Source organism: Staurois parvus, unplaced genomic scaffold (assembly GCF_062004578.1).
Source record: "Staurois parvus isolate SC_StPar_1 unplaced genomic scaffold, SC_StPar_1.0 ptg003534l, whole genome shotgun sequence".
Lineage (NCBI taxonomy): Eukaryota > Metazoa > Chordata > Amphibia > Anura > Ranidae > Staurois > Staurois parvus.
In genome coordinates, this window is record NW_028321330.1 from 1 (window position 1) to 26,616 (window position 26,616).

Consider the following 26,616-nt stretch of genomic DNA (forward strand, 5'->3'; position numbering starts at 1 on the left):
TCAGCTGCAGGTATTTGGGGGGTGTCCCACATTCCTCTGTGTGGGTGGCGCGTCTGCAGGTATTTGTGGGGGTCCCGCATTCCTCTGTGTGGGGGGTGCAGCTGCAGGTATTTGAGGATCCCTCATTCCTCTGTGTGGGTGGTGCGGCTGCAGGTATTTGTGGGGGTCCCTGCATTCCTCTGTGTGGGCAATGCAGGTGTTTGTGCGGGTCCCGCATTCCTCTTTGTGGGTGGTGTGGCTGCAGGTACTTGTGGGAGTCCCGCATTCCCCTGTGTGGGCGGTGCAGGTGTTTGTGCGGGTCTCGCATTCCCCTATGTGGGTGGTGCGGCTGCAGGTATTTGTGGGGGTCCTGCATTCCCCTATGTGGGTGGTGCGGCTGCAGGTATTTGTGGGAGTCCCGCATTCCTCTGTGTGGGTGGTGCTGCTGCTGGTACTTGTGGGAGTCCCGCATTCCTCTGTGTGGGTGGTGCGGCTGCAGGTACTTGTGGGAGTCCCACATTCCTCTGTGTGGGTGGTGCGGCTGCAGGTACTTGTGGGAGTCCCGCATTCCTCTGTGTGGGTGGTACTTATGGGAGTCCCGCATTCCTCTGTGTGGGTGGTACTTGTGGGAGTCCCGCATTCCTCTGTGTGGGTGGTACTTGTGGGAGTCCCGCATTCCTCTGTGTGGGTGGTGCGGCTGCAGGTATTTGTGGGAATCCCGCATTCCTCTGTGTGGGTGGTGCGGCTGCAGGTATTTGTGGGAGTCCCGCATTCCTCTGTGTGGGTGGTGCTGCTGCTGGTACTTGTGGGAGTCCCGCATTCCTCTGTGTGGGTGGTGCTGCTGCTGGTACTTGTGGGAGTCCCGCATTCCTCTGTGTGGGTGGTGCGGCTGCAGGTACTTGTGGGAGTCCCACATTCCTCTGTGTGGGCAATGCAGGTGTTTGTGCGGGTCCCGCATTCCTCTTTGTGGGTGGTGTGGCTGCAGGTACTTGTGGGAGTCCCGCATTCCCCTGTGTGGGCGATGCAGGTGTTTGTGCGGGTCTCGCATTCCCCTATGTGGGTGGTGCGGCTGCAGGTATTTGTGGGGGTCCTGCATTCCCCTATGTGGGTGGTGCGGCTGCAGGTATTTGTAGGAGTCCCGCATTCCTCTGTGTGGGTGGTGCTGCTGCTGGTACTTGTGGGAGTCCCGCATTCCTCTGTGTGGGTGGTGCGGCTGCAGGTACTTGTGGGAGTCCCACATTCCTCTGTGTGGGTGGTGCGGCTGCAGGTACTTGTGGGGAGTCCCGCATTCCTCTGTGTGGGTGGTACTTGTGGGAGTCCCGCATTCCTCTGTGTGGGTGGTACTTGTGGGAGTCCCGCATTCCTCTGTGTGGGTGGTACTTGTGGGAGTCCCGCATTCCTCTGTGTGGGTGGTACTTGTGGGAGTCCCGCATTCCTCTGTGTGGGTGGTACTTGTGGGAGTCCCGCATTCCTCTGTGTGGGTGGTACTTGTGGGAGTCCCGCATTCCTCTGTGTGGGTGGTACTTGTGGGAGTCCCGCATTCCTCTGTGTGGGTGGTGCGGCTGCAGGTATTTGTGGGAATCCCGCATTCCTCTGTGTGGGTGGTGCGGCTGCAGGTATTTGTGGGAATCCCGCATTCCTCTGTGTGGGTGGTGCGGCTGCAGGTATTTGTGGGAATCCCGCATTCCTCTGTGTGGGTGGTGCGGCTGCAGGTATTTGTGGGAATCCCGCATTCCTCTGTGTGGGTGGTGCGGCTGCAGGTATTTGTGGGAATCCCGCATTCCTCTGTGTGGGTGGTGCGGCTGCAGGTATTTGTGGGAGTCCCGCATTCCTCTGTGTGGGTGGTGCTGCTGCTGGTACTTGTGGGAGTCCCGCATTCCTCTGTGTGGGTGGTGCGGCTGCAGGTACTTGTGGGAGTCCCGCATTCCTCTGTGTGGGTGGTGCGGCTGCAGGTACTTGTGGGAGTCCCGCATTCCTCTGTGTGGGTGGTACTTGTGGGAGTCCCGCATTCCTCTGTGTGGGTGGTACTTGTGGGAGTCCCGCATTCCTCTGTGTGGGTGGTACTTGTGGGAGTCCCGCATTCCTCTGTGTGGGTGGTACTTGTGGGAGTCCCGCATTCCTCTGTGTGGGTGGTACTTGTGGGAGTCCCGCATTCCTCTGTGTGGGTGGTGCGGCTGCAGGTATTTGTGGGAATCCCGCATTCCTCTGTGTGGGTGGTGCGGCTGCAGGTATTTGTGGGAATCCCGCATTCCTCTGTGTGGGTGGTGCGGCTGCAGGTATTTGTGGGAATCCCGCATTCCTCTGTGTGGGTGGTGCGGCTGCAGGTATTTGTGGGAATCCCGCATTCCTCTGTGTGGGTGGTGCGGCTGCAGGTATTTGTGGGAGTCCCGCATTCCTCTGTGTGGGTGGTGCTGCTGCTGGTACTTGTGGGAGTCCCGCATTCCTCTGTGTGGGTGGTGCGGCTGCAGGTACTTGTGGGAGTCCCACATTCCTCTGTGTGGGTGGTGCGGCTGCAGGTACTTGTGGGAGTCCCGCATTCCTCCGTGTGGGTGGTACTTGTGGGAGTCCCGCATTCCTCTGTGTGGGTGGTACTTGTGGGAGTCTCGCATTCCTCTGTGTGGGTGGTACTTGTGGGAGTCTCGCATTCCTCTGTGTGGGTGGTACTTGTGGGAGTCCCGCATTCCTCTGTGTGGGTGGTGCGGCTGCAGGTACTTGTGGGAGTCCCGCATTCCTCTGTGTGGGTGGTACTTGTGGGAGTCCCGCATTCCTCTGTGTGGGTGGTACTTGTGGGAGTCCCGCATTCCTCTGTGTGGGTGGTGCGGCTGCAGGTATTTGTGGGAATCCCGCATTCCTCTGTGTGGGTGGTGCGGCTGCAGGTATTTGTGGGAATCCCGCATTCCTCTGTGTGGGTGGTGCGGCTGCAGGTATTTGTGGGAATCCCGCATTCCTCTGTGTGGGTGGTGCGGCTGCAGGTATTTGTGGGAATCCCGCATTCCTCTGTGTGGGTGGTGCGGCTGCAGGTATTTGTGGGAGTCCCGCATTCCTCTGTGTGGGTGGTGCTGCTGCTGGTACTTGTGGGAGTCCCGCATTCCTCTGTGTGGGTGGTGCGGCTGCAGGTACTTGTGGGAGTCCCGCATTCCTCTGTGTGGGTGGTGCGGCTGCAGGTACTTGTGGGAGTCCCGCATTCCTCTGTGTGGGTGGTACTTGTGGGAGTCCCATATTCCTCTGTGTGGGTGGTACTTGTGGGAGTCTCGCATTCCTCTGTGTGGGTGGTACTTGTGGGAGTCCCGCATTCCTCTGTGTGGGTGGTGCGGCTGCAGGTACTTGTGGGAGTCCCGCATTCCTCTGTGTGGGTGGTACTTGTGGGAGTCCCGCATTCCTCTGTGTGGGTGGTGCGGCTGCAGGTATTTGTGGGAATCCCGCATTCCTCTGTGTGGGTGGTGCGGCTGCAGGTACTTGTGGGAGTCCCGCATTCCTCTGTGTGGGTGGTGCGGCTGCAGGTACTTGTGGGAATCCCGCATTCCTCTGTGTGGGTGGTGCGGCTGCAGGTACTTGTGGGAGTCCCGCATTCCTCTGTGTGGGTGGTGCGGCTGCAGGTATTTGTGCAGGTCCCGCAGCGGCACCACCCGCACAGATGTGAACCGAGTATAAAGGTGGTATAAAATCCTTCAATTATTTGTTCAATCCGTATTGAACAAATAATTGAATTTTCATACTTGAATAAACAAACATATAAAATCTAGTGCATTCCAAACGTGTGCAAATGGAAACGTGATGATTCCAGCAGTTCCTAAAGTCCTCGTAATGTGTGCGATTCTCCAACACCAATAGAATACACGTGCTCCTTGTTAACATCGCACAAAGGGTGTCGCCTCTCAGAACTCTCACCTCCAGATTGATATCATAATGCATGTAGATGATATTCCATCCAGATTCCACCAATTCTTTATGCCTCCTTCTCCTCCAGACCACTAGGGGCTCTCCACTCATTTCTTGGAGACAATGAAAGGATGGTGTGGTGCCTTTAAATCGCTCATGGGCTCCTAATGTCGCCGTACCTGTATGTGGGGAGAGAAATGCGCCTCGTGGTGTAGTACGTTAAAACATTTCCGTTTGTTCAAATATATTGTGCTTACATTTTTACACTGTTTAAAATTGCTTCTATAACAGATCTCAGTTATCGCTTCCTTGTGACGTCACTTCCGGTCTGCGTCTGCCTCCGCTCTTACATTGGTGGTCGGTGGAAGAAAGCTCATTATATTGGTGGTCATTGTATAAAATGATCCTTGCGTCGGTGGCCAGCGGGAAGAAGGATCCTTGCATCGGTGGTCAGCGGCAAGAAGGACCCTTGCGTCGGTGGTCAGTGGCAAGAAGGACCCTTGCGTCGGTGGTCAGTGGCAAGAAGGATCCTTGCGTCGGTGGCCAGCGGGAAAAAGGATCCTTGCATCGGTGGTCAGCGGCAAGAAGGACCCTTGCGTCGGTGGTCAGCGGCAAGAAGGACCCTTGCGTCGGTGGTCAGCGGCAAGAAGGACCCTTGCGTCGGTGGTCAGTGGCAAGAGGGACCCTTGCGTCGGTGGCCAGCGGGAAGAGGGACCCTTGCGTCGGTGGCCAGCGGGAAGAGGGACCCTTGCGTCGGTGGCCAGCGGGAAGAGGGACCCTTGCGTCGGTGGCCAGCGGGAAGAGGGACCCTTGCGTCGGTGGCCAGCGGGAAGAGGGACCCTTGCGTCGGTGGCCAGCGGCAAGAGGGACCCTTGCGTCGGTGGCCAGCGGCAAGAGGGACCCTTGCGTCGGTGGCCAGCGTGAAGAGGGACCCTTGCGTCGGTGGCCAGCGGCAAGAGGGACCCTTGCGTCGGTGGCCAGCGGCAAGAGGGACCCTTGCGTCGGTGGCCAGCGGCAAGAGGGACCCTTGCGTCGGTGGCCAGCGGCAGGAATGCCCCTTGCGTCGGTGGCCAGCGGCAGGAATGCCCCTTGCGTCGGTGGCCAGCGGCAGGAATGCCCCTTGCGTCGGTGGCCAGCGGCAGGAATGCCCCTTGCGTCGGTGGCCAGCGGCAGGAATGCCCCTTGCGTCGGTGGCCAGCGGCAGGAATGCCCCTTGGATATCCGTGAAGGCGATTGCGACGTTTCCTTCCCAGGGGGCATCTGTGCGGCTGGAGCCTCGTCATGGCTGCTGCCAGGGAAACCAGGAGGTGGAAAATGGGGTAAGGAAAAAAAAAGAGATGCACGCTGATGTGAAATTTCGGGAAAGGAGGAATAATTCTTCTTTAAACCACACCTGAATAATGTAGACTGACCAATCAGGTTGCAGCTATTTCTGGCACATAGTCAATGACAGCGATCATCTTTTTGCAGAGGCGGTGTTGCTCCGTGGTCTTGCAGTCCTGCCAGGTTTTGTAACCTCAGCAGTTGGCCATCCATGGAGTGACCATCCGTTTCTGAGTGGATCCGCGTTCCGGGCCTCTGCCACCTTCTCAGGTCTCCTAAGATAAAAACCTTAACCCCCCAGTTCTGCTCTGGCCGGGCCACTCCTGATTCTATGGGACAGCTGGGATGGCAGTAAGTAGCTGTGCAGTAGATTGGGGACAGTAGGTGTCATCAGCGGTGTCATTCACGAATGGACAGCTGGTTGTCTTGGCACAGCACGCCTGGCCTTTCACTAGGGGAGAGGATACAATGCCGAAGCTGCTTGGAAGTTGAGGTCAAGGGGAGGTCTAAGGTCTTGATTTCCAGAAGGAAACTCTCGGCTCTCTTACAGAACATGAGTCAGGGCAGAGTGCTGGTTTGGTGCTATGGTCTTGTAGCCCCGTGGTCCTGGGATCACGTCCCATCGGTGACACCATATGTGCTCTGTGTCTGACCCAACACACACTGTGGTAGGTTTCTTCCCAGATTAAACCTCAGACATAAAATATGAACAAAGCATATCTCTCTATAGTGTGTGCTTGTCTGTCTAGAATTTTGTTCGGCTGGAACCGAACAAAATCAGCAAGGAAAAATGTCACCAGCACACCGAGGATCACCAATACGGGTCCAAAGGTTTTAATGAACGATCACATAGTTACAGCAAGGCAATGTTTCGGAGTCTCGCAGGACCCCTTCATCAGGCATGTGACCAAATGGTCACATGCTTGTCTGTCTAGAGCACTAAGTGTAATTTCTGTCTGCTGCCCCATTCCTCTGCCTCCAGCATGAGTCACATCTGACAAGTTTTCCTGACACCAAGAGAAAAATGGTGACAGGAGGGCACAGCCTGTGATTGACAGTCTCAGCTTTCTTTCTGTGTGCTGTATAGAGGGGGAGGGGTTCCTTCCCCTTCCCCTCCCCTTCCCCTCCCCTCAAATCAACTTTCAGAGCTCTCCTCACTGACTTCAGCTCTCCGCCCCCCTGCCTCTCAGAGCTGAGAGGTCCTGTATAAATTCAGCACCTTGAATGGATGTAGGGCAGAGGTGTCAAACTGGTGGCCCTCCAGCTATTGCGAAACTATATATATGTGTGTATATTGCCAAAAGTATTGGTCGGCTTGCCTTTATGCCTTTCCACGCACATGAACCTTAATGGCCTCCCGTAGGGTTCAATATTGAGTTGGCCCCGCCCTTTGCAGCTATAACAGCTTCAGCTGTTCTGGGAAGGCCGTCCACAAGGTTTAGGAGGGTGTCTATGGGAAGGTTGGACCATTCTTCCAGAAGTACATTTGTCAGGTCAGGCACTGATGTCGGGGGAGGAGGCCTGGCTCTCAGTCTCCTCTCTAATTCATCCCAAAGGTGTTCTATGGGGTTGAGGTCAGGACTCTGTGCAGGCCAGTCAAGTTCCTCCACCCCAAACTGGCTCCTCCATGTCTTTATGGACCTTGCTTTGTGCACTGGTGTGCAGTCATGTTGGAACAGGAAGGGGCCATCCCCAAACTCTTACCACAAAGTTGGGAGCATGAAATTGTCCAAAATGTCACCTTAAGAGTTCCCTTTACTGAAACTAGGGGGCCAAGCCCACCCCTGAAAAACAACCCCACGCCATAATCCTCCCTCCACCAAACTTTACACTTGCCACAATGCAGTCAGGCAAGTACCGTTCTCCTGGCAACCGCCAAACAAAGACACGTCCATCGGATTGCCAGACAGAGAAGCATGATTGGCCACTCCAGAGAACACGTCTCCCCTGCTCTAGAGTCCAGTGGCGATGTGCTTTACACCACGGCATCTGACGCTTTGCATTGTACTTGGTGATGTAAGGCTTGGATGCAGCTGCTCGGCCATGGAAACCCATTCCATGAAGCTCTCTACACACTGTTGTTGTGCTAATCTGAAGGCCACACCAAGTTTGGAGGTCTTTAGCTATTGACTCTGCAGACAGTTGGTGACTTCTGCGCATTGTGCACCTCAGCATGCGCTGACCCCGCTCTGTCATGTGACGTGGCCTACCACTTGGTGGCTGAGTCGCTGTTGTTCCCAGTTGCTTCCACTTTGTTATAATCCCACTAACAGTTGAGCGTGGAATATTTAGTAGCCAGGAAATGTCACGGATGGACTTATTGCCCAGGTGGCCACCTATCACGGGACCACGCTTGGAGTCACTGAGCTCCTGAGAGCGACCCATTCTTTCACCAATGTTTGTAGAAGCAGTCTGCATGCCTAGGGGTCTGATTGTATACACCTGTGTCCATGGAGGGGATTGGAACACCTGAATGACATGATTTGGAGGGGTGTTCCACTACATTTGACAATATACATATATACTCACGCAGCACATTCATCAGTGTTCAGACCCCCTTCACCTTTTTTCAATGTTATGTTGCAGCCTGATACTACAGTTATTTAACCCTTTGGTGCTGGTGCCTCCCGGCCCTTTAAGGTGTTTGTGACCTGGGGGGGCAGGCGGTTTTAGTGTCATGTGACTGTCGTGATTGGGTTTTCTTAGCGGTCACATGATTAGAAAGCTCCTAACCACAAGTAGCAATCAGGACCTTCCCGTGAGGACGCACACTCTCTGCACAAGTTTTGTTTACATTGGCTACTCAAAGATGCGATGCCAAGGCCCAGCCGCAGAGAGGCCACATATTTGTGTGCACTCGGCAAACAGAATTTTAGAAATGCCTGCAAAGTTATGAAAAAGGAAAACTCAAATCTTGCATTGTCATAAGTATTCAGACCCTTTGCAACAACACTTGAAGTTTAGCTCAGGTGCCTCCCATTCCTCTTGATCGTTGTGGAGATGTTTCTACACCTTGATTGGAGGCCACCTGGGGTAAATTACATTGGTTGGACATGATCTGGAAAGGCACAAACCTCTTCATAAAAGGCTTCACAGCTGACAAGGTATACTGTATCAGAGCAAAAACCATGAGGTGAAGGGAACTGCCTGCAGAGCTCAGAGACAGGATTACTGCAAGGCACAGATCTGGGGAAGGCTACAAAAGAATTCTGCTGCACTGAAGGTTCTCAAGAGCACAGTTGCCTCCATAATTCTCAACTGGAAGAAGTTTGGCACAATTGGGACTCTTCCAAGAGCTGGTCACCCTGGCAAACTGAGCAATCAGGGAGAAGGGCCTTAGTAAGAGAGGTGACCAAGAACCTGATGGTCACTCTTGCTGAGCTCCAGAGATCCTGGGGTAAATTACATTGGTTGGACATGATTTGGAAAGTCACAGAGCTCTCTATAAAAGGCCTCACAGCTGACAAGGCATACTGTATCAGAGCAAAAGCCATGAGGTCAAAGAAACTGCCTGCAGAGCTCGGAGACAGGAATATTGCAAGGCACAGATTTGGAGAAGACTACAAAAGAATTCTGCTGCACTGAAGGTTCCCAAGAGCACAGTGGCCTCCATAATTCTCAAATGGAAGAAGTTTGGCACAATCAGGACTCTTCCAAGAACTGGTCACCCAGCCAAACTGAACAATCGGGGAGAAGGGCTTCGTAAGGGAGGTGACCAAGAACCCAATGGTCAGTCCGACTGAGCTCCAAAGATCCTGTGTGGAGATGGGACAAAGTTCCAGAAGGACAACCATCGCTGCAACCCTCCACCGATCTGGGCTTTATGGCAGAGTGGCTGGACGGAAGGCTTTCCTCTTGAAAGCCCGCTTGGAATTTGCAAAAAAGCACCTGAAGGACTCTCGGCGAGCTTCCATGTGTTTTTACAAAACAAAACATTTCAAACAAATTTTTTGAACCTATCGTGTATGGTCAGCTGTAGGACCTCAGATCAGGACCCTCAGAGGCTCCATTCACACTTTGCAATTTGTAATCGCAGACAGGATCACCGGAATCCTGCCCGCTAGTCCAAATCACGTGACCATTGCTACACGTCGCACAAGCGTTTTGGTGGCATTATCCTTTAATGGCACCTCAAATGAGATGAGATTCTGCCGTGATTGTCACACATTTTAAAAATCGCGTGAAGGTTGTCGCTGCGTAACGCGTGAGTGGGGCAGCTGCGTAACGCGTGAGTGGGGCCGCTACGCGACGTGTGAGTGGGGCCTAAGACTTTCTAATTTGTAGAGATCTTCTTAAGCGAAAACAAATATGTAGCTTGCACGTGATTTTGAAGAGGAAGACGTGCAAGGACCTGAATCTGGTTGTCGCCCAATCAGCGGGATCTTGTGACAGGTATGTTGTGTCTGTGGCACCTCCTGGTCGGGGCCCCCCTTTGCAGGCAGGCATGCCGGGTGCTGCGATGTGTACTGTACACATAATTACATAGACTGGAGGACGCTGATTGCATTGTCTGCAGGGAAGTGTTTTTACGAGCGGATTATCCGAAGTGTTACACCCCCATGGCTTCCAGATAATTATACCCCCAACCTCGTATAATCTGTGCTGTGTAATGTCCCAGACAGAGCCAATGACTTCATCCAACCCGGAATCCCAACACCCACCTACCATTCTGTATACAGCAGCCCTTTTTCTTATATACTTCACCTCTTCCATCAATGCAGATCGCACAACACAAGTACGTTGCCAGAGAACGCGGCACTTTGGGCGCCGTAATGTGTCAGTATGTAGGGATTGGCTAGGAAAGCGATCCCCTCTGGCGCCGTGATGGCCATACTGCCCTCTACAGGCCGGTGTGTGCACTTCACACATCCTTCTCCTAAGATTCAAATCTTCACCTATCTTCATTGGCTGGGATGATGTAGCTCCCATGCACTTCACCCCGGCAATGCACAAATGAAATGAATCTCTTTTGCAGGTGTGCGGTGGTGTTGTTAAACCAAAAAACAATAATGTAATTTACTGCATATTACCAATCAGATGTGGCGACTGCATTAGTTTTTTCTTTACTTTTTTTTTTTTTATTAGACTTTTTCCTTCTGTTTTTGGCCTGGTGATCCAGTCAGTAACACACCTCCTGTATTAGTGAGGCACAGCTGTGGATGAAGGAGCACAGGGGACACCTTTGGACAGCAGCATTATCCGGCAATATGTTTGCTTTTTTGGTTCAAAGTGGTTGTAAAGGCCGTGTATGTATGTATGTATATGTGTATGTGTGTATGTAATATATATATATATATATATATTACATACTCCTAGATTGTAAGCTCCAAGGAGCAGGGCTCTCCCAACCCTCTTGTATTGAACTGTATCGTTGCTGTATTGTCTCCTGTTATATATATATATAAAAAATATAGTGTGATTTTGCAGTTACAGGTAGGGGGGCACGCGCGCCCTACCCGCACCGCCATTCATGACCATCAAATCATTGGGCCCTGGTGATTGCCGAGTGTCTCCGATAGGGGAGAGACTTGTGTATAAACAACACCGATCTCTCCCCTGTCAGCGCCTGCTACAGTGTAAAGCACACAGTTAACCCTTTGATCGCCCCTGATGTTCACCCCTTCCTGCGCAGTGCCATTAGTACAGTGTCCGTGGTTTTTATTAGCACTGGTCACTGTATTGGTGTCACTGGGGATGTCAGTGACACCAAGTCACTTCCCCTCCAGTGTCACAATACCCGCCGCAGTCCTGCTTTAAGTTGCTCATTGCCGCCTTTACTAGTATAAAAAAAAAATATCGCCATTTGTAGACGCTATAACTTTCGCATAAACCAATTATTTTACACGTGTTGGGATTTTTTTCTTAGCAAAGACATGGAGCAGAATCAGGGGCGGACTGACCATTTGGAAACTCGGGCACTGCCCGAGGTCAGTAGGGTCCCCATGAGATGCCCCTGGCACCTTTTTCATAGGCTTTTTTGACTTTGAGCAAGGACACGGGCCCCATGAGTTGTCAGTCCGCCCCTGAACAGAATACATTTTGGCATACATTTATGTCTAAATTTGATTTTTTTTTTAATTGTTTTACTGGACATGTTTAATAGTAAAAAGTCAAAAGTATTGTGTTTGTTTTTTTCTCAAAATTTTCATTCTTTTTGTAGCACAAAAAATAAAAACCACACAGGCGATCAAATACCACCGAAAGAAAGCTTTATTTGTGGGGAAAAAGGACATACATTTCATTTGGGTGCAGTGTTGCATGACTGCTCAATTGGTAAAGTAATGCAGCTTTGTAACACACAAAAAATGGCCTGGTCAGGATGGGGGGGGGGGGGGATCCTCAGGAGGGCAAGTGGTTAACGACATTCCAATGCACATTTCCAACATGCGCCAAAAAGTATGGTACCAAAGTGCCATGCATTTTGGTGTGTAGTTTTTAAAAAAAAAAAAAAAGTAATGCACTTTTTAGGGCAGGCCATTGAAATGGATAGGCTTCCCCAAATGTGGCATTGTTTATAGCGCAAATAATAAACGCACAGGCGATCAAATACCACCGAAAAAAAGCATATTTTTGTGGGAAAAAGGACGTAAATTTAATTTGGGTGCAGCGCTGCATGACCGCGCAATTGTTAAAGTAATGCAGCTTTGTAATACAAAAAAAATGGCCTGGTTAGGAGGGGGGGGGGGGAATCCTCAGGAGGGCAAGTGGTTACTGACATCCCAATGCACATTTCTAACATATGCACCTAAATGTATGGTAACAAAGTACCATGCATTTTGGTGTGCAGTTAAAAAAAAAAAAAAAGACAGTCAAGTACTTTTGTGTTTTTTTTTTTTTTTTTTTTTGTGTGCATTGGGCACCGAGGTTCCCGCGCAGGCTGCAGTTTCCAAAGAAGTGCAGGGACTTCTTCCCTGCGTGTCCTGGGGTACGGAAGTCCATTCATATGAATGGGCTCTCATCACCGTGCAAAATGCAGGAACGCACATATGTGAACCGGGGCTAAAAGGACAGTTGGACTCCATTCAGAATCGCATTAGCCATTTGGGGCCCTACTTTTATTATGCGAGCCTTGCAGCGCTGGATTCCTGGGTCCGATTCCTTGGCCCTGGTTCACACCAGTGCGACTTTACGGCAGCTTGCTGACACTCTGTGACTTCATTTAACAGATGTCAATACAAGTTGCAATGAAGTTGCACAAAAATAGCGCGGGAGCCTTTTTTTCAAAGTTGCTGCGACTTGCCGCTAATGGGGTGCGATTTGTCAGGCAACTTTGAACCCTCAAGTCGCACTAGCGCAAACCAGGGACCTGGAATGCAATGTGCATGGAGTATGTCCTCCTGGTGTCTGCATGGGTTCCATCACCATAGTCTGGAAACATTTGGCTTCCATCAGACTGACCCCGGTGTGTAGTCGTATGACTGTAGATTGTATGCTCCTTGCAGAAGGACAGATGTGACCGGTTTTGTGTTTCCTCTTCGGATCATGATGGTCCACAATAAATACTTGTGAAGGAGTGTGTCTTCTCCGGCTTCGGCCGAGGCTCCAGTCGTTGGCGTTTGGTAATTAATGTGTCACATAATCTAAGAACGCTCTTTCCCGCAGTCACATGACAGATCAATGTAAGCGGTTTCTGCAGTCGGTCAGCGCCCGGTTCCCGCAGTAAGAATCCGATCCGAGTGATTGGAAGCGACGGATGGATTCTTAGCGTTGGCTTGGGGACAGCTGCTTCCATCGCTGTAATATAAGACCCCATATGAGGACTGGATGCCAGTATAGGCGCGGGATGTATGGATCGCTTTCTGCATACTCTGCAGATTCATCATTCATCCGGCTGTCTCTTGGACGAATATTTGCTGATTTTTTTTTTTTTTTTTTTATAAATAAATGTCAGATCGATATCAGTATGCATTTAACCCATGAGGATCCAGTTGAAAACAATTGGCATAGATGCTGTAGACTAGTGCATTCTGTACTCTGACTCCTGGCATAGAAGGGAAAAAAATTTATATAGTTTTTTTTAAACAAACAAGATAAATATTAAAAAATACCTAGATCAAGGTTTGATCTAGTTCAGTGCCAGGATAAGTGTTTGGTTCAGGGTCAAAGGTCAGGATTTTTTTTTTTCTTTTATATTTGGTATTTGTTTCACGCCTAAGGGTGCAACAAATCTTAATGCCTAAGCACAATTTTGCAACGTTGACATGTGTTAGTAAAACCGTACATATCACAACTACTTTGTACATCCAGGTGAATTATACCGCGTTTTTTTTTTCAGGACAAATTGGGCTTTCATTTGGTGGTAAATGGTAATAGATATCTCCTGATTTTTTTTATTTTTTTTTTTTATTTTATTAAACCAAAACTGGCCCAAAATAGTAAAAAAAAAAAACTTTTCGATTTAGCAGTGTTTCTTGTTACTACCATAACCTTCTACCAAAGAACAACCCAAAATAAATTCTCCAGCTCCTGACAATTGCAGCGATACCACATAGAGCGGGTAAAATAAGTACTGAACACGTCACCATTTTTCTAGGTAAATATATTTTTCAGGACAAATTGGGCTTTCATTTGGTGGTAAATGGTAATGGATATCTCCTGATTTTTTTTATCATCATCAAAGGAAAACTGGCCCAAAATAGTAAAAAAAAAAAAAAAAAAATCATTTATTTAATTTAGCTGTGTGTTTCCTGTTACTACCATAACCTACCACCAAAGTACAACCCAAAATAAATTTTCCAGCTCTTGACGATCGCAGTGATACCATATATGTGTGTTATTTGTTTGTACCTGTAGTACAGCCCAGAAACAATAGTGCGCATTTTTTTTGTTTACCTAAAATACACTGACACTAATACCAAAAAAAAATAAAAAATCCTGACCTTTGACCCTGACCTTGACCCAAACACTTATCCTGGCACTGAACTAGATCAAACCTTGATCTAGGTATTTTTATTTTATTTTTTAATATTTATTTATCTTTGTTTAAAAAAAAATAATAATTTTTTCCCCCGTCTATTGCAGGAGTCAGAGAGATACAATGTATCTCTCTCCGCCATTCATAGAGAGAAAAAAACAAAAAACAAGGGGCCGGGCTGTACAGTGACTGATCACTGTGATAGCAGATCAGAGGCTATCACAGCGATCATGTGACCTGGAATCGGGAGTCCTGGGTCCTGATTGTTAGAACAGGACCCGGGGCTCTCAGTGACACCGCGATCTTTGTGCTGGGAGCGTGCAGTGCGGCGCGCCCAGCACAACGACAGGTTTACAAATATGCGGCCCCACGGAAAAAAGCCCAGTTCTGTGAGGCGGCATATTTGTGTGACGTCGGTGTCAAGGGGTTAATGTATTTAAAGCTTTAAAGTAGTATAGAAGCAGAACGCCAGTCTGTCTAGAAGGGTAACCACGCCCCCCTCCTTGAGCGCCACCATAGTGGTGCAGGTGGTTTGCAGTATTCCAACACGCCTGGTCATTGTCTGTGTGGGAAACCCCATGCAGGTGCCCAAGGGGCCTGTCACATATGCAGCTGTGCCTCAAAGGTCTGAAGACCACCTGTGCAGAAAAGCCAGTGTTTCATGGAATTAGGTGACACATTGTACACTATATTCCCCCAAAGTATTGAGTCACCTGCCTTTCCACACACATGGACTTTAATGGCCCCCCAGTCTTAGTCCGTAGGGTTCAATATTGAGTTGGCCCCGCCCTTTGCAGCTATAACAGCTTCAACTCTTCTGGGAAGGCCGTCCACAAGGTTTAGGAGGGTGTCTATGGGAAGGTTGGACCATTCTTCCAGAAGCGCATTTGTCAGGTCAGGCACTGATGTCGGGGGAGGAGGCCTGGCTCGCAGTCTCCGCTCTAATTCATCCCAAAGGTGTTCTATGGGGTTGAGGTCAGGACTCTGTGCAGGCCAGTCAAGTTCCTCCACCCCAAACTGGCTCCTCCATGTCTTTATGGACCTTGCTTTGTGCACTGGTGTGCAGTCATGTTGGGACATGAAGGGGCCATCCCCAAACTGTTCCCACAAAGTTGGGAGCTTGAAATTGTCCAAAATGTCTTGGTATGTTGACACCTTAAGAGTTCCCTTCACTGGAACTAGGGGGCCAAGCTCAACCCCTGAAAAACAACCCCACACCCTAATCCTCCTTCCACCAAACTTTACACTTGGTGCAATGCAGTCAGTCAAGTACCGTTCTCCTGGCCACCGCCAAACCCAGACACGTCCATCGGATTACAGACAGAGAAGCGTGATTGGTCACTCCAGAGAACACGCTCTAGAGTCCAGTGGCGGCGTGCTTTACACCACGGCATCCGACGCTTTGCATTGCACTTGGTGATGGAAGGCTTGGATGCAGCTGCTCGGCCATGGAAACCCATTCCATGAAGCTCTCTACGCACTGTTGTTGGGCTCATCTGAAGGCCACACCAAGTTTGGAGGTCTTTAGCTATTGACTCTGCAGACAGTTGGCGACTTCTGCGCACTGTGCGCTTCAGCATGCGCTGACCCCGCTCTGTCATGTGACGTGGCCTACCACTTGGTGGCTGAGTTGCTGTTGTTCCCAGTTGCTTCCACTTTGTTATAATCCCACTAACAGTTGAGCGTGGAATATTTAGTAGCCAGGAAATGTCACGGATTGACTTATTGCCCAGGTGGCCACCTATCACGGGACCACACTTGGAGTCACTGAGCTCCTGAGAGCGACCCATTCTTTCACCAATCTTTGTAGAAGCAGTCTGCATGCCTAGGTGATGATTGTATACACCTGTGTCTATGGAGGGGATTGGAACACCTGAATCACTTGATTTGGAGGGCAGGGACAATACTTTTTGCAGTATAGTGTATGTAAAGCCAGCCATACACTGTGTGAAGGAAACCATGGAGCCTGCTGGAAAATTTTAGACCTCATGTACACGACTGCTCCTAAACATGTTTAGGAGTTTTTGGCATTTTTTTTTTTTTTGCCAAAGCCCCTGAACTCAACTCAATGAAAGCTTAAGTGTCCATACACAGAGGCCTAAACCTTTACCATAGTTTAGGGGCAGTTAAGCGTTCTTCGGCATTCAGGAGAGGAACGTTTTGGCCAAAAACCATTAAATGGAGGAATAGTGCCTCATTCTTGAGGTCAGTAGCATTATGCCCCATTGTTGGTGGGAGGATAGGAATAGGGTCTTGTATCAGTGGGAGGAAAAGTGCCCTGAAGGCCGGATAAAGGCAAACAAAGGGCCACAACTGCCCCCCAGGCTGCGGATTGGAGACCACGTCTGTAGAGTGAGGAAAAGTGGTTGGCCTTATTAGCACTTAAGTATTTTTGCATTAGTTCTGAGTCAACACTGCCGAGGTTGAATTTTGGCCCCTTATCATTGCTGTATTTTGTTAATGATTCTCAATGATATTCTCTTCTTTCTTTTCCTCTTTATTTTGTGAGGGAGTTCCCTCTATGCAGGAATTTATGTCATTTTATGTGTTTCAATAGAATCCGGCGTTTTGTGTGCCTTCTGCGATCACATGGATGTTTGAGTCCTCATTCCAACACATATCTCACCGTCTTTCCAGGATTAGTATTGGTAGCTGACTACAAAAGGGTGAGCAAAGAGGTCATATGTATCTGGATAAATGTTTTGATGAGAAATGTCTAAATTGTATTAATATAAATATATATATATATATATATATATATATATATATATATATATATATATATATATATATATATATATATATATATATATATATTTTAATTTTGTATTTTTGACACAATTTTAGACTGTTTGCAGATATTTTTTCCCCTGAAGAAGCCCAGGGTAGGCAAAACGTGTTGGGATTTGACATGTGCATACCACAAAAACAGTCAAGCTGCATGTGATTTATATATTTCAGGTACTTATATAGGACTGTCAATTTACGCAGCATATATATATGTGTGTGTGTGTGTGTGTATAATTTTTTTTTTTATTATTATTATATTTTTTTTTTTTGTAAATTCACATCAGTCCCTAACCCTCAAGGGGCGTACAATCTAAGGTCCCTAACTCATATTCATACATACACATACTAGGACAATTTAGACAGGAGCCAATTAACCTACCAGCATGTTTTTGAAGTGTTGGAGGAAACCGAAGTACCTGGAGGAAACCTGCACAGGGAGAACATGCAAACTCCAGGCAGGTGGTGCCGTGGTTGGGATTCGAACCAGCGATCTGCCAGGCGGGAGTGCTAACAATTTAGCCACTGTGCTGCCCTATGTGATTGTGAAGTGTTTGTAATTGCTTTTAAATTGAATGGATTTTTAATGATACCAATAAACTGTTGTTTTTCGTTTTTTTTTTTTTAATGACTAAAGCCGGCCATACACGAGTTGAATTCCGAAAGATTTTTTTTCTAAAATCTTTTCTAAGCATTTTCGTTAGAATTTCGCACCATTAGTGGGTCACATTTTTCGTGCGACCATTGAATTTGAGTGATCGGGCATGTTGGAAATTCTTTGAAAAATGAACAAATTTCGAATCAATGATGGGAGAATCCTGCGGGAAATATAAACGAAAAAGAAATGAGCTGTGACCTGGAAAGGAAAGAAAATTCTTGGCCATGAAAATTCTTTTCTGTAGCAACATGAAGTGAAATGGAAGGCTCGGTGGGTCGAGTTTCGAAGTCAATGGTGGCGTCATCGGATTACAAAACACACTAAATTTCCTATTTTCTAAAGAAAGTTTGTTCGGAATTCGACCCGTATATGGCCTGCATACGTTTGGTTGTGCACCTTAACCATTTCCCGTCCAGCCCATGTATATAAACGGCTGGACGGTGGCAGTGCAGGGTTGGGTGGCCGTTTATAAACAGCCTCCCCGCACCCTGCTTGTGCGCGCTCCCTGGGAGCGCTCAGCACCGCGATCCGGTGCCCGCTGTGTCCTCCGGACACAGTGGAACACCAATCGTCGGACAGGACCTCTGTGCGAGGTCCCAATTGGCCAATCAATGATCACATGCAGAGTAGTAAGCAATGATGTCACTACGTGTGAAATCTGTGAATGATCACAGAGATCACATGGTACAGGGCTATTCACAACAGCCTTGTACCATGTGACAAGCTGTGACCAATCACAGCTCACTCAGTAGTTCTCAATGGCTGCAAGAATGCAGCCAGAGGGAAGGAGAAATGATTGCTTTTACACCCATAAAGGCTGTAAAAGCAATCAGTGTAAAAAAAAAAAAAAAAACCTTCATCACCCCCCCAAAAGTAGTACAGTGTCACCATGGTGACACTGTGCTGCTAGGGTGACAGTATGTAAAAAATAAAATATAAAAAAATAAAAATGTAAAAAAAAGTTTAAAAATTTATAATTTTTGGTTATAAACTAATTTGGGTTATTTTTTTTTTAACTAAAAAGATAACGGAATACATTTTGGCCAAGATTTATGATGAAATATTATTTATTTGCAAAATTTTATAAGAAAAACACTTTTTTTTTTTTTTTTCAAAATTTTTGGACTTTTTCATTTACATAGCAAAAAAAAATAAAAATCCCAGTGGTGATAAATACCACCAAAATAAAGCTTTATCTGTTTAAAAAAATTCATATGGGTACAGTGTTGCATGACCGCGCAATTGTCATTCAAAGTGTGATAGCGCTGAAAGCTGAAAATTGGCCTGGACTGGAAGTGGGTAAAAGTGTCCGGACTGGAAGGGGGGGAAAGTGTCCGGACTGGAAGGGGGGGAAAGTGTCCGGACTGGAAGGGGGGGAAAGTGTCCGGACTGGAAGGGGGGGAAAGTGTCCGGACTGGAAGGGGGGGAAAGTGTCCGGACTGGAAGGGGGGGAAAGTGTCCGGGCTGGAAGGGGGTGATAGTGTCCGGGCTGGAAGGGGGTGATAGTGTCCGGGCTGGAAGGGGGTGATAGTGTCCGGGCTGGAAGGGGGGGAAAGTGTCCGGGCTGGAAGGGGGGGGAAAGTGTCCGGACTGGAAGGGGGGGGAAAGTGTCCGGACTGGAAGGGGGGGGAAAGTGTCCGGGCTGGAAGGGGGGGGGAAAGTGTCCGGGCTGGAAGGGGGGGGGGAAAGTGTCCGGGCTGGAAGGGGGGGGGGGGAAAGTGTCCGGGCTGGAAGGGGGGGGGGGGAAAGTGTCCGGGCTGGAAGGGGGGGGGGAAAGTGTCCGGGCTGGAGGGGGGGGGGGAAAGTGTCCGGGCTGGAAGGGGGGGGGGGAAGTGTCCGGGCTGGAAGGGGGGGGGGGAAGTGTCCGGGCTGGAAGGGGGGGGGGGAAGTGTCCGGGCTGGAAGGGGGGGGGGAAAGTGTCCGGGCTGGAAGGGGGGGGGGAAAGTGTCCGGGCTGGAAGGGGGGGGGGAAAGTGTCCGGGCTGGAAGGGGGGGGGGAAAGTGTCCGGGCTGGAAGGGGGGGGGGAAAGTGTCCGGGCTGGAAGGGGGGGGGGAAAGTGTCCGGGCTGGAAGGGGGGGGGGAAAGTGTCCGGGCTGGAAGGGGGGGGGGAAAGTGTCCGGGCTGGAAGGGGGGGGGGAAAGTGTCCGGGCTGGAAGGGGGGGGGAAAGTGTCCGGGCTGGAAGGGGGGGGGAAAGTGTCCGGGCTGGAAGGGGGGGGGAAAGTGTCCGGGCTGGAAGGGGGGGGGAAAGTGTCCGGGCTGGAAGGGGGGGGGAAAGTGTCCGGGCTGGAAGGGGGGGGGGAAAGTGTCCGGGCTGGAAGGGGGGGGGAAAGTGTCCGGGCTGGAAGGGGGGGGGGAAAGTGTCCGGGCTGGAAGGGGGGGGGGAAAGTGTCCGGGCTGGAAGGGGGGGGGGGAAAGTGTCCGGGCTGGAAGGGGGGGGGGAAAGTGTCCGGGCTGGAAGGGGGGGGGGAAAGTGTCCGGGCTGGAAGGGGGGGGGGAAAGTGTCCGGGCTGGAAGGGGGGGGGGAAAGTGTCCGGGCTGGAAGGGGGGGGGGAAAGTGTCCGGGCTGGAAGGGGGGGGGAAAGTGTCCGGGCTGGAAGGGGGGGGGGAAAGTGTCCGGGCTGGAAGGGGGGGGGGAAAGTGTCCGGGCTGGAAGGGGGGGGGGAAAGTGTCCGGGCTGGAGGGGGGGGGGAAAGTGTCCGGGCTGGAAGGGGGGGGGGGAAAGTGTCCGGGCTGGAGGGGGGGGGGAAAGTGTCCGGGCTGGAAGGGGGGGGGGGGAAGTGTCCGGGCTGGAAGGGGGTGATAGTGTCCGGGCTGGAAGGGGGGGAAAGTGTCCGGACTGGAAGGGGTTAAAAATCCCAAAATTTCTGGTAATTGTTGGAAATTTGTTCATTAGAGAAAAACTTTCCCTTCCCCTCCTTCGGATTCTCACTGCAGTCGGTTCGATTCCACTACCTGCTAGAAAAACAAATGTATTTAAATCAAAAAATTTCAAACGAGTTTACTAGCATATGGGCGGCTTAAAAGGGATTGTATGGAGCTTGTACTGATAAAAAGTAACTGGTATGGACCGCGTATCTGAGAGATGGAGGAGCGGTTGGGGGGGCACAATGGTAGGGATCCCGGGGTGGCAGATTTTAATGTAGAGGATTATATAACAATTGTATTGATTCAGATACCTGTTAATAGAGGGAAGCGCAGTATATTCTCTCCAAATATTGTCTGGTGTTTGTGGTTGGTTGATGTCTGAGGCTTTTCTCTGTTTTAGGGTCCCCTGTCTCCAGTGTGATTGGTCACGCCAAGGGAATCCTTCAGCAAGAGGTGAGCCCTTCCTAATCGCTTCTCATTTAGGCGGTTCACAGCTATGCAGCCGTTGCGTTTGAGCCGTTTCTGCATTGCGTTTGGTGTGTTTTTGCACTTCGTTTTTGCCGCTTTTTTTTTTTTTTTTTTTTTTTTTTGTTGCTAGCAGGATTCATTTTTAGCTACATTTATTTGCTAAATTTTATACCAGAAATGAAGAAAAAGGTATTTATTTCTTTTTTTTTTTTCCCGTTTAGCAAAAAATAAAATGCCTAGTGGTGATCCAATATCAAAAGAGAAATCTCTGTATGGAAAAAATTATAAAAATTTAGTTTGGGTACCGTGTTGCATGACCGCGCAATTGTCATTCAAAGTGCGACAGCGCTGAAATCTGAAAATTGGCCTGGGCAGGAAGGGAGTAAGTCTCCGTGCACACTAGCTTTTTTTTTTTTTTTTTCTTGTTGCTAGCAGGATACATTTTTACCTACATTTATTTGCTAAATTTTATACCAGAAACAAAGAAAAAGGTATTTATTTTTTTAAAAATTTCTTTTTTTCTTTTTTTCCCCCGTTTTAGCAAAAAATAAAATGCCTAGTGGTGATCAAATACCACCAAAAGAGAAATCTCTGTGTGGGAAAATTATAACAATTTAGTTTGAGTACCGTGTTGCATGACCGCGCAATTGTCATTCAAAGTGCGACAGTGCTGAAAGCTGGAAATTGTCCTGGGCAGGAAGGGAGTAAGTTTTGTTTTGTTTTTTTTTTTAAAAAAAGCTAAAAAATTGCTGGTAATAGTATTTTAGTAGCGTTCAGAAGCATTTTAGAGCGTTAGCGGTTTTACAGTAAATGTAGAGGGGAAAACGCTAGAATATACCTGTAAGCATTTTAACGTGGTGTTTTTTTTTTGTTTGTTTGTTCGTTTTTTTCTTGGTTGCAAAAAACTCTACAAATACAATTTTTTTTTTTTTTCTGCTAGACGTTGAAACTCAAAAAATGTTAATAGCCTAAAGCAGCGTGCACAGACACATAGGAGAACACTTTTTAGCTTCTAGGAGCTTAAAAACCGCTAGTCTGCATGGAGCCTGAGTGCCGGTATGGAAGTGGTTAACTAAAACTTTCATGTTTTCATTACATATCGCGTTTTTAAGTTTTGTGATGTCATCACTACTTCTCTGTGCTTCACTATGCAATGCAAGCAGATCATGGCTGGTGGGAGGAGTCAGGGAGCTGTATATAGCTTTCTGAAAACATCACAGCACCCTGCCTCAGTACTCCTCTCAAGCCTCAGTCCTGATGCAAGTAGTGGGCTGGATTTTGGGAGGAGTTATGCAAATATTAAAATGCTTTGATGGGTGAGTGTCAGTCTGGAGGAGTGGGTGTTCCTAGGCAGGCTGTATTTGCATACAGTAACAGGGAAAACAAAGACACAGCGCCTCTAAGTGTGTACTGTGAAGGGATTTAATAAAAAGGTAAGTAATAACTCACATCTTAGAAATTAAAAAACGGCTCATGGGTAAGAGGGAGGGACGTCTGTAGCCAGATGATGTGTGTCTGATCTAGAGAGAGCGATTGAGTCCGTCAGCAGGTGGTGCTGTGCATGTGCAACATGGATGGTAAGCCTGGTGGAATCTCCCAGGTGTCTGCCAGCAGATGGTGCTGTGCATGTGCAACATGGATGGTAAGCCTGGTGGAATCTCCCAGGTGTCTGCCAGGAGATGGTGCCGTGTATATGCAGCATGGATGGTAAGCCTGGTGGAATCTCCCAGGTGTCTGCCAGCAGATGGTGCCGTGTATATGCAGCATGGATGGTAAGCCTGGTGGAATCTCCCAGGTGTCTGCCAGCAGATGGTGCCGTGTATATGCAGCATGGATGGTAAGCCTGGTGGAATCTCCCAGGTGTCTGCCAGCAGATGGTGCCGTGCATACACAACATGGATGGAAAGCCTGGTGGAATCTCCCAGGTGTCTGCCAGCAGATGGTGCCGTGTATATGCAGCATGGATGGTAAGCCTGGTGGAATCTCCCAGGTGTCTGCCAGCAGATGGTGCCGTGTATATGCAGCATGGATGGTAAGCCTGGTGGAATCTCCCAGGTGTCTGCCAGCAGATGGTGCCGTGCATACACAACATGGATGGAAAGCCTGGTGGAATCTCCCAGGTGTCTGCCAGCAGATGGTGCCGTGCATACGCAGCATTGATGGTAAGCCTGGTGGAATCTCCCAGGTGTCTGCCAGCAGATGGTGCCGTGCATAGGCAGCATGGATGGTAAGCCTGGTGGAATCTCCCAGGTGTCTGCCAGCAGATGGTGCTGTGCATATGAAGCATAGCTGGTGAAGCCTGGTAGAGTCTCCAAGATGTCCAGGATCAGCACATGTGGCGTCTGACGTCATCAAAATGCGACGTGTTTCTGAGCATGTGCAGGACGTGATGAGTATTTGCATACAGTAACACCCAGGGGCGGACTGACCATTCGAGCACTGCCCGATGGCCCGGGGTCAGTAGGGGGCCCCATGAAATGCCCCTGGTACCTTTTTTATAGGCTTTTTTGGGTGTGCTTTGAGTGTGGGCAAGGACACAGGGGCCCCATGATCCCCTATTGCCCAGGGGCCCCATGAGTTGTCCGTCTGCACCTGGTAACACCCACATGTGATTCTGAGCCTCCATGGTCGAAAGATCTGAAATCCAATGAATGAAAGGGGCGGGCCAGGGGCAGCCAGACTGGGGAGGAAAGTGCTAGATGATGCTGGGTGCCCTACAATGAGACGACAAGGCAGGCTGTGACTTTCTGCAGCTTCTAATGCACGTTGTGAGAAGCTCGCAGTGTGCAGTGAAATCAGAGGAAGCCGTTTCAGTCCGGGAGAGGAGCCGGTGCAAGACTGAAGACGAGGCTGGGGGTCGGATTTATGATTTCACAACATGTGACCATGTCCGTTGTAGTGATGCTGAAGGCGGCCATCCCCTGTCGTGCTGTGCGATGAGACCTCTCATGCTTTGTTTTCTTGGTTCTTGCAGGGAGCAGGGCAGGGGGCATGAACCGCGAGGGGGCCCCCGGGAAGAGTCCGGAAGAGATGTACGTTCAGCAGAAAGTGCGGGTCCTGCTCATGCTGAGGAAGATGGGCTCCAATGTGAGTATTCAGGGGGAGAATGTGTTAAAGAGAACCGGTCATAACACACATGAGAACGTCTGCTAATTTGTGTCTTTCACGCCGGCGCCTCCCGGCCCTTTAAGGGTTCCGGGAGGTGGGGCGGGGTTTAGGGTCATGTGATGCGCTGTCACGGCGGTCACATGATCGGGGAAAGGTCCCGATCAAAAGAGGATATCGGGAATATTTAGAATATTTCTCACTTCTGGTCCACTAACATTGATGTCGGTGTTCTTTCTGCACTGCATCTGGCAATCAAAGCAGCACACTGTTTTAAGTTTTCAAAGCCATGTTGTGAGCTCTTTTGTTTCAGAAAGTAACACGTCTCTTCTGTTTTTCCCATAGCTCACCCCTAGTGAGGAAGCATTCCTGCGGTCGTATGCTGGAGTGGTCACTAGTCAGCTCAGCCAGCTGCCCCAGCACTCCATTGACCAGGGTAAGTGTTCAGTTATAGGGCGGCTCTTAACCAGGCTGTTTCTTATGTAGCCGGCTATAAGTGAATGCATTTGGGGGTTTATTAATTAAAAAAAAATTCTTGTTTGAACATCTCGAGCATTTGCACAGCTTTCACAAATATTTTTTGCCAAATGTGTTTATCTCCTATGATCATCAGCTCCATCTAGTGGCCATAAATCATTATTTTCCTGATTGAGATATTTCAGGAAAATACTGCATTAAGGCCACTAGATGGAGCTAATGATCATAGGAAATAGATTATGCAGAATACAAGAATCTTTTATGAGGGCTGTGCGAATGCTTGAGAACTTTTTTATTATTATTTTATTATTATTAATAATATTTAATATCAATAATAATAATGTTATTATTACTATTATTATAAATACACCCTTAAGTGTCTATTTATATTTTCAGATGTCTTGTCACAGGTTGATTGCATATTTTTTTTTTTTTACATCTGATTTTATATAAATGACAACAGAGAACGTATACTGTATGTAGCCGGTGCTGCTTCAGATAACCACTTCCCCCTGGGTGGACAGCATATGACATCCTGGGGTTTACGTGGTTGTACCGGGCTGATGCCTGCAGTACAAGACAGATGCATTCAGTCGGTGATGCTCTTTTGTGTAGAAGTGAATGGAGCTGCTATAGAGCCGCTTGATCACAGATGGCAGAAGGAGGTCCTCTTCCGCCTTTCCTGTGCTCTTCCATCCCATTGGGGAACCCGGGACTGCTCTGACCATCTCCATCAGCGAGCGGAGAGAGAGGAACTGATGTTGTTCCTCTCTCTGTGTGATCACAAGCCGGAAGCGATGAGGATTTAGTCACTTTTGGTTTCGGTACTTTGTTTACTGGCCTGTTACCGACCATTGAAAACAGATCTGATCAGCTGAGTTGGAAGCCAGCGGAGAGATCTGGGGTCTAATAGACCCCAGATCTCTCCACAGAGAAAACGTGTCATGGCCCATGCTATCACAAGGAGTTTGTTCATCACTTTGTGAGAGCAATAAAATTGATTTAAAAAAAAAAATAATAGTGCAAAAATAGTTTTAAATAAATAATAATAAAAAAGTTTGAAGTGCCCCCATGCTCGCATGCGAATGAACATGTAGGTCCTGCAGGCATATGTAAACCTTGATCGCACCACACATGTGAGGTATCGTCCCAAACGTCAGAACAGGAGCGATTATTCTCGCACCGCCCCCCTGTGTAACCCTAAACTTGTACCTGTAATGGCTTATAAAGCATCGCCTGCGGAGATTTTTTAAGTACTGTAGTTGGGCACCGTTCCACGAGAATGCGCAGTTTTAAAGCGTGATGTGTTAGGTATCCATTCACTCAGCTTAACACCATCTTTTATATTTTACCAATTGAGTATTTAATTTTAATGCATAAAAACACAATATAGATGTATTTTCTTCCCCAACAAATTGTGTAAAAAAAGAAAAAAAAAACTATTATGCAAATATAGTTTGACATAAAAAAAATTTCAACACCCCTCATTTTATTCTGTAAGGCCAATGCTTTAAAAAAAAAAAAAAAAAAAAATACGTATTAAAAATAAATAAAAAAAAAAAAATATATATATATATATATATATTTTTTTTTTTTTTTTTTTTTTAAGCATTGGCCTTACAGAATAAAATGATGGGTGTTGCAATTTGTTTTTATGCCACACGGTATTTGCACAGCAGTTTAGCCACTTGCTGCCTCCCAAGCCATTGATATTTTTCACATAAATGTAAAAATCTGCAATTTTTAGGTAGAAAATTTACTTACAATGCCCAAACATACATACACACGTGTGTGTGTGTGTGTGTGTGTGTGTTGTAAGTAATTTTCTAGAAATAAAAAATGCTGATTTATTAATTTATGTGAGAAGAATCATAGGCTTGGGAGGCAGCAAGTGGCTAAACTGCTGTGCAAAAAAAAAAAATTGCAACACCCATCATTTTATTCTGTAATGCCAAATGCTTAAAAAAAAACAAACAAAAAAATAAAAAACATTTTTTTTGGTTTTTTTTTTAAGCATTTGGCATTACAGAATAAAATGATGGGTGTTGCAATTTTTTTTTTTTTTATGTCACACGGTATTTGTACAGCAGTTTAGCCACGTGCTGCCTCCCAAGCCTATGATTCTTCTCACATAAATGTTAAAATCGGCAATTTTGTTTT

General features: G+C 48.3%; 1 protein-coding gene across 1 annotated transcript; it reads left to right on the forward strand.

Annotated features, from left to right (window-relative positions):
* Positions 1 to 16,606: 16,606 nt before the first annotated feature.
* Positions 16,607 to 24,415, forward strand: CTNNBIP1 (catenin beta interacting protein 1; the record flags this gene model as incomplete). The annotated part of the gene is made up of 4 exons (XM_089667718.1): positions 16,607 to 16,761; positions 20,807 to 20,859; positions 23,849 to 23,961; positions 24,325 to 24,415. Coding segments are annotated over exons 3-4 (187 nt in total), but the record flags the coding sequence as incomplete, so codon positions are not given.
* Between the last annotated feature and the right edge of the window lie 2,201 nt (positions 24,416 to 26,616).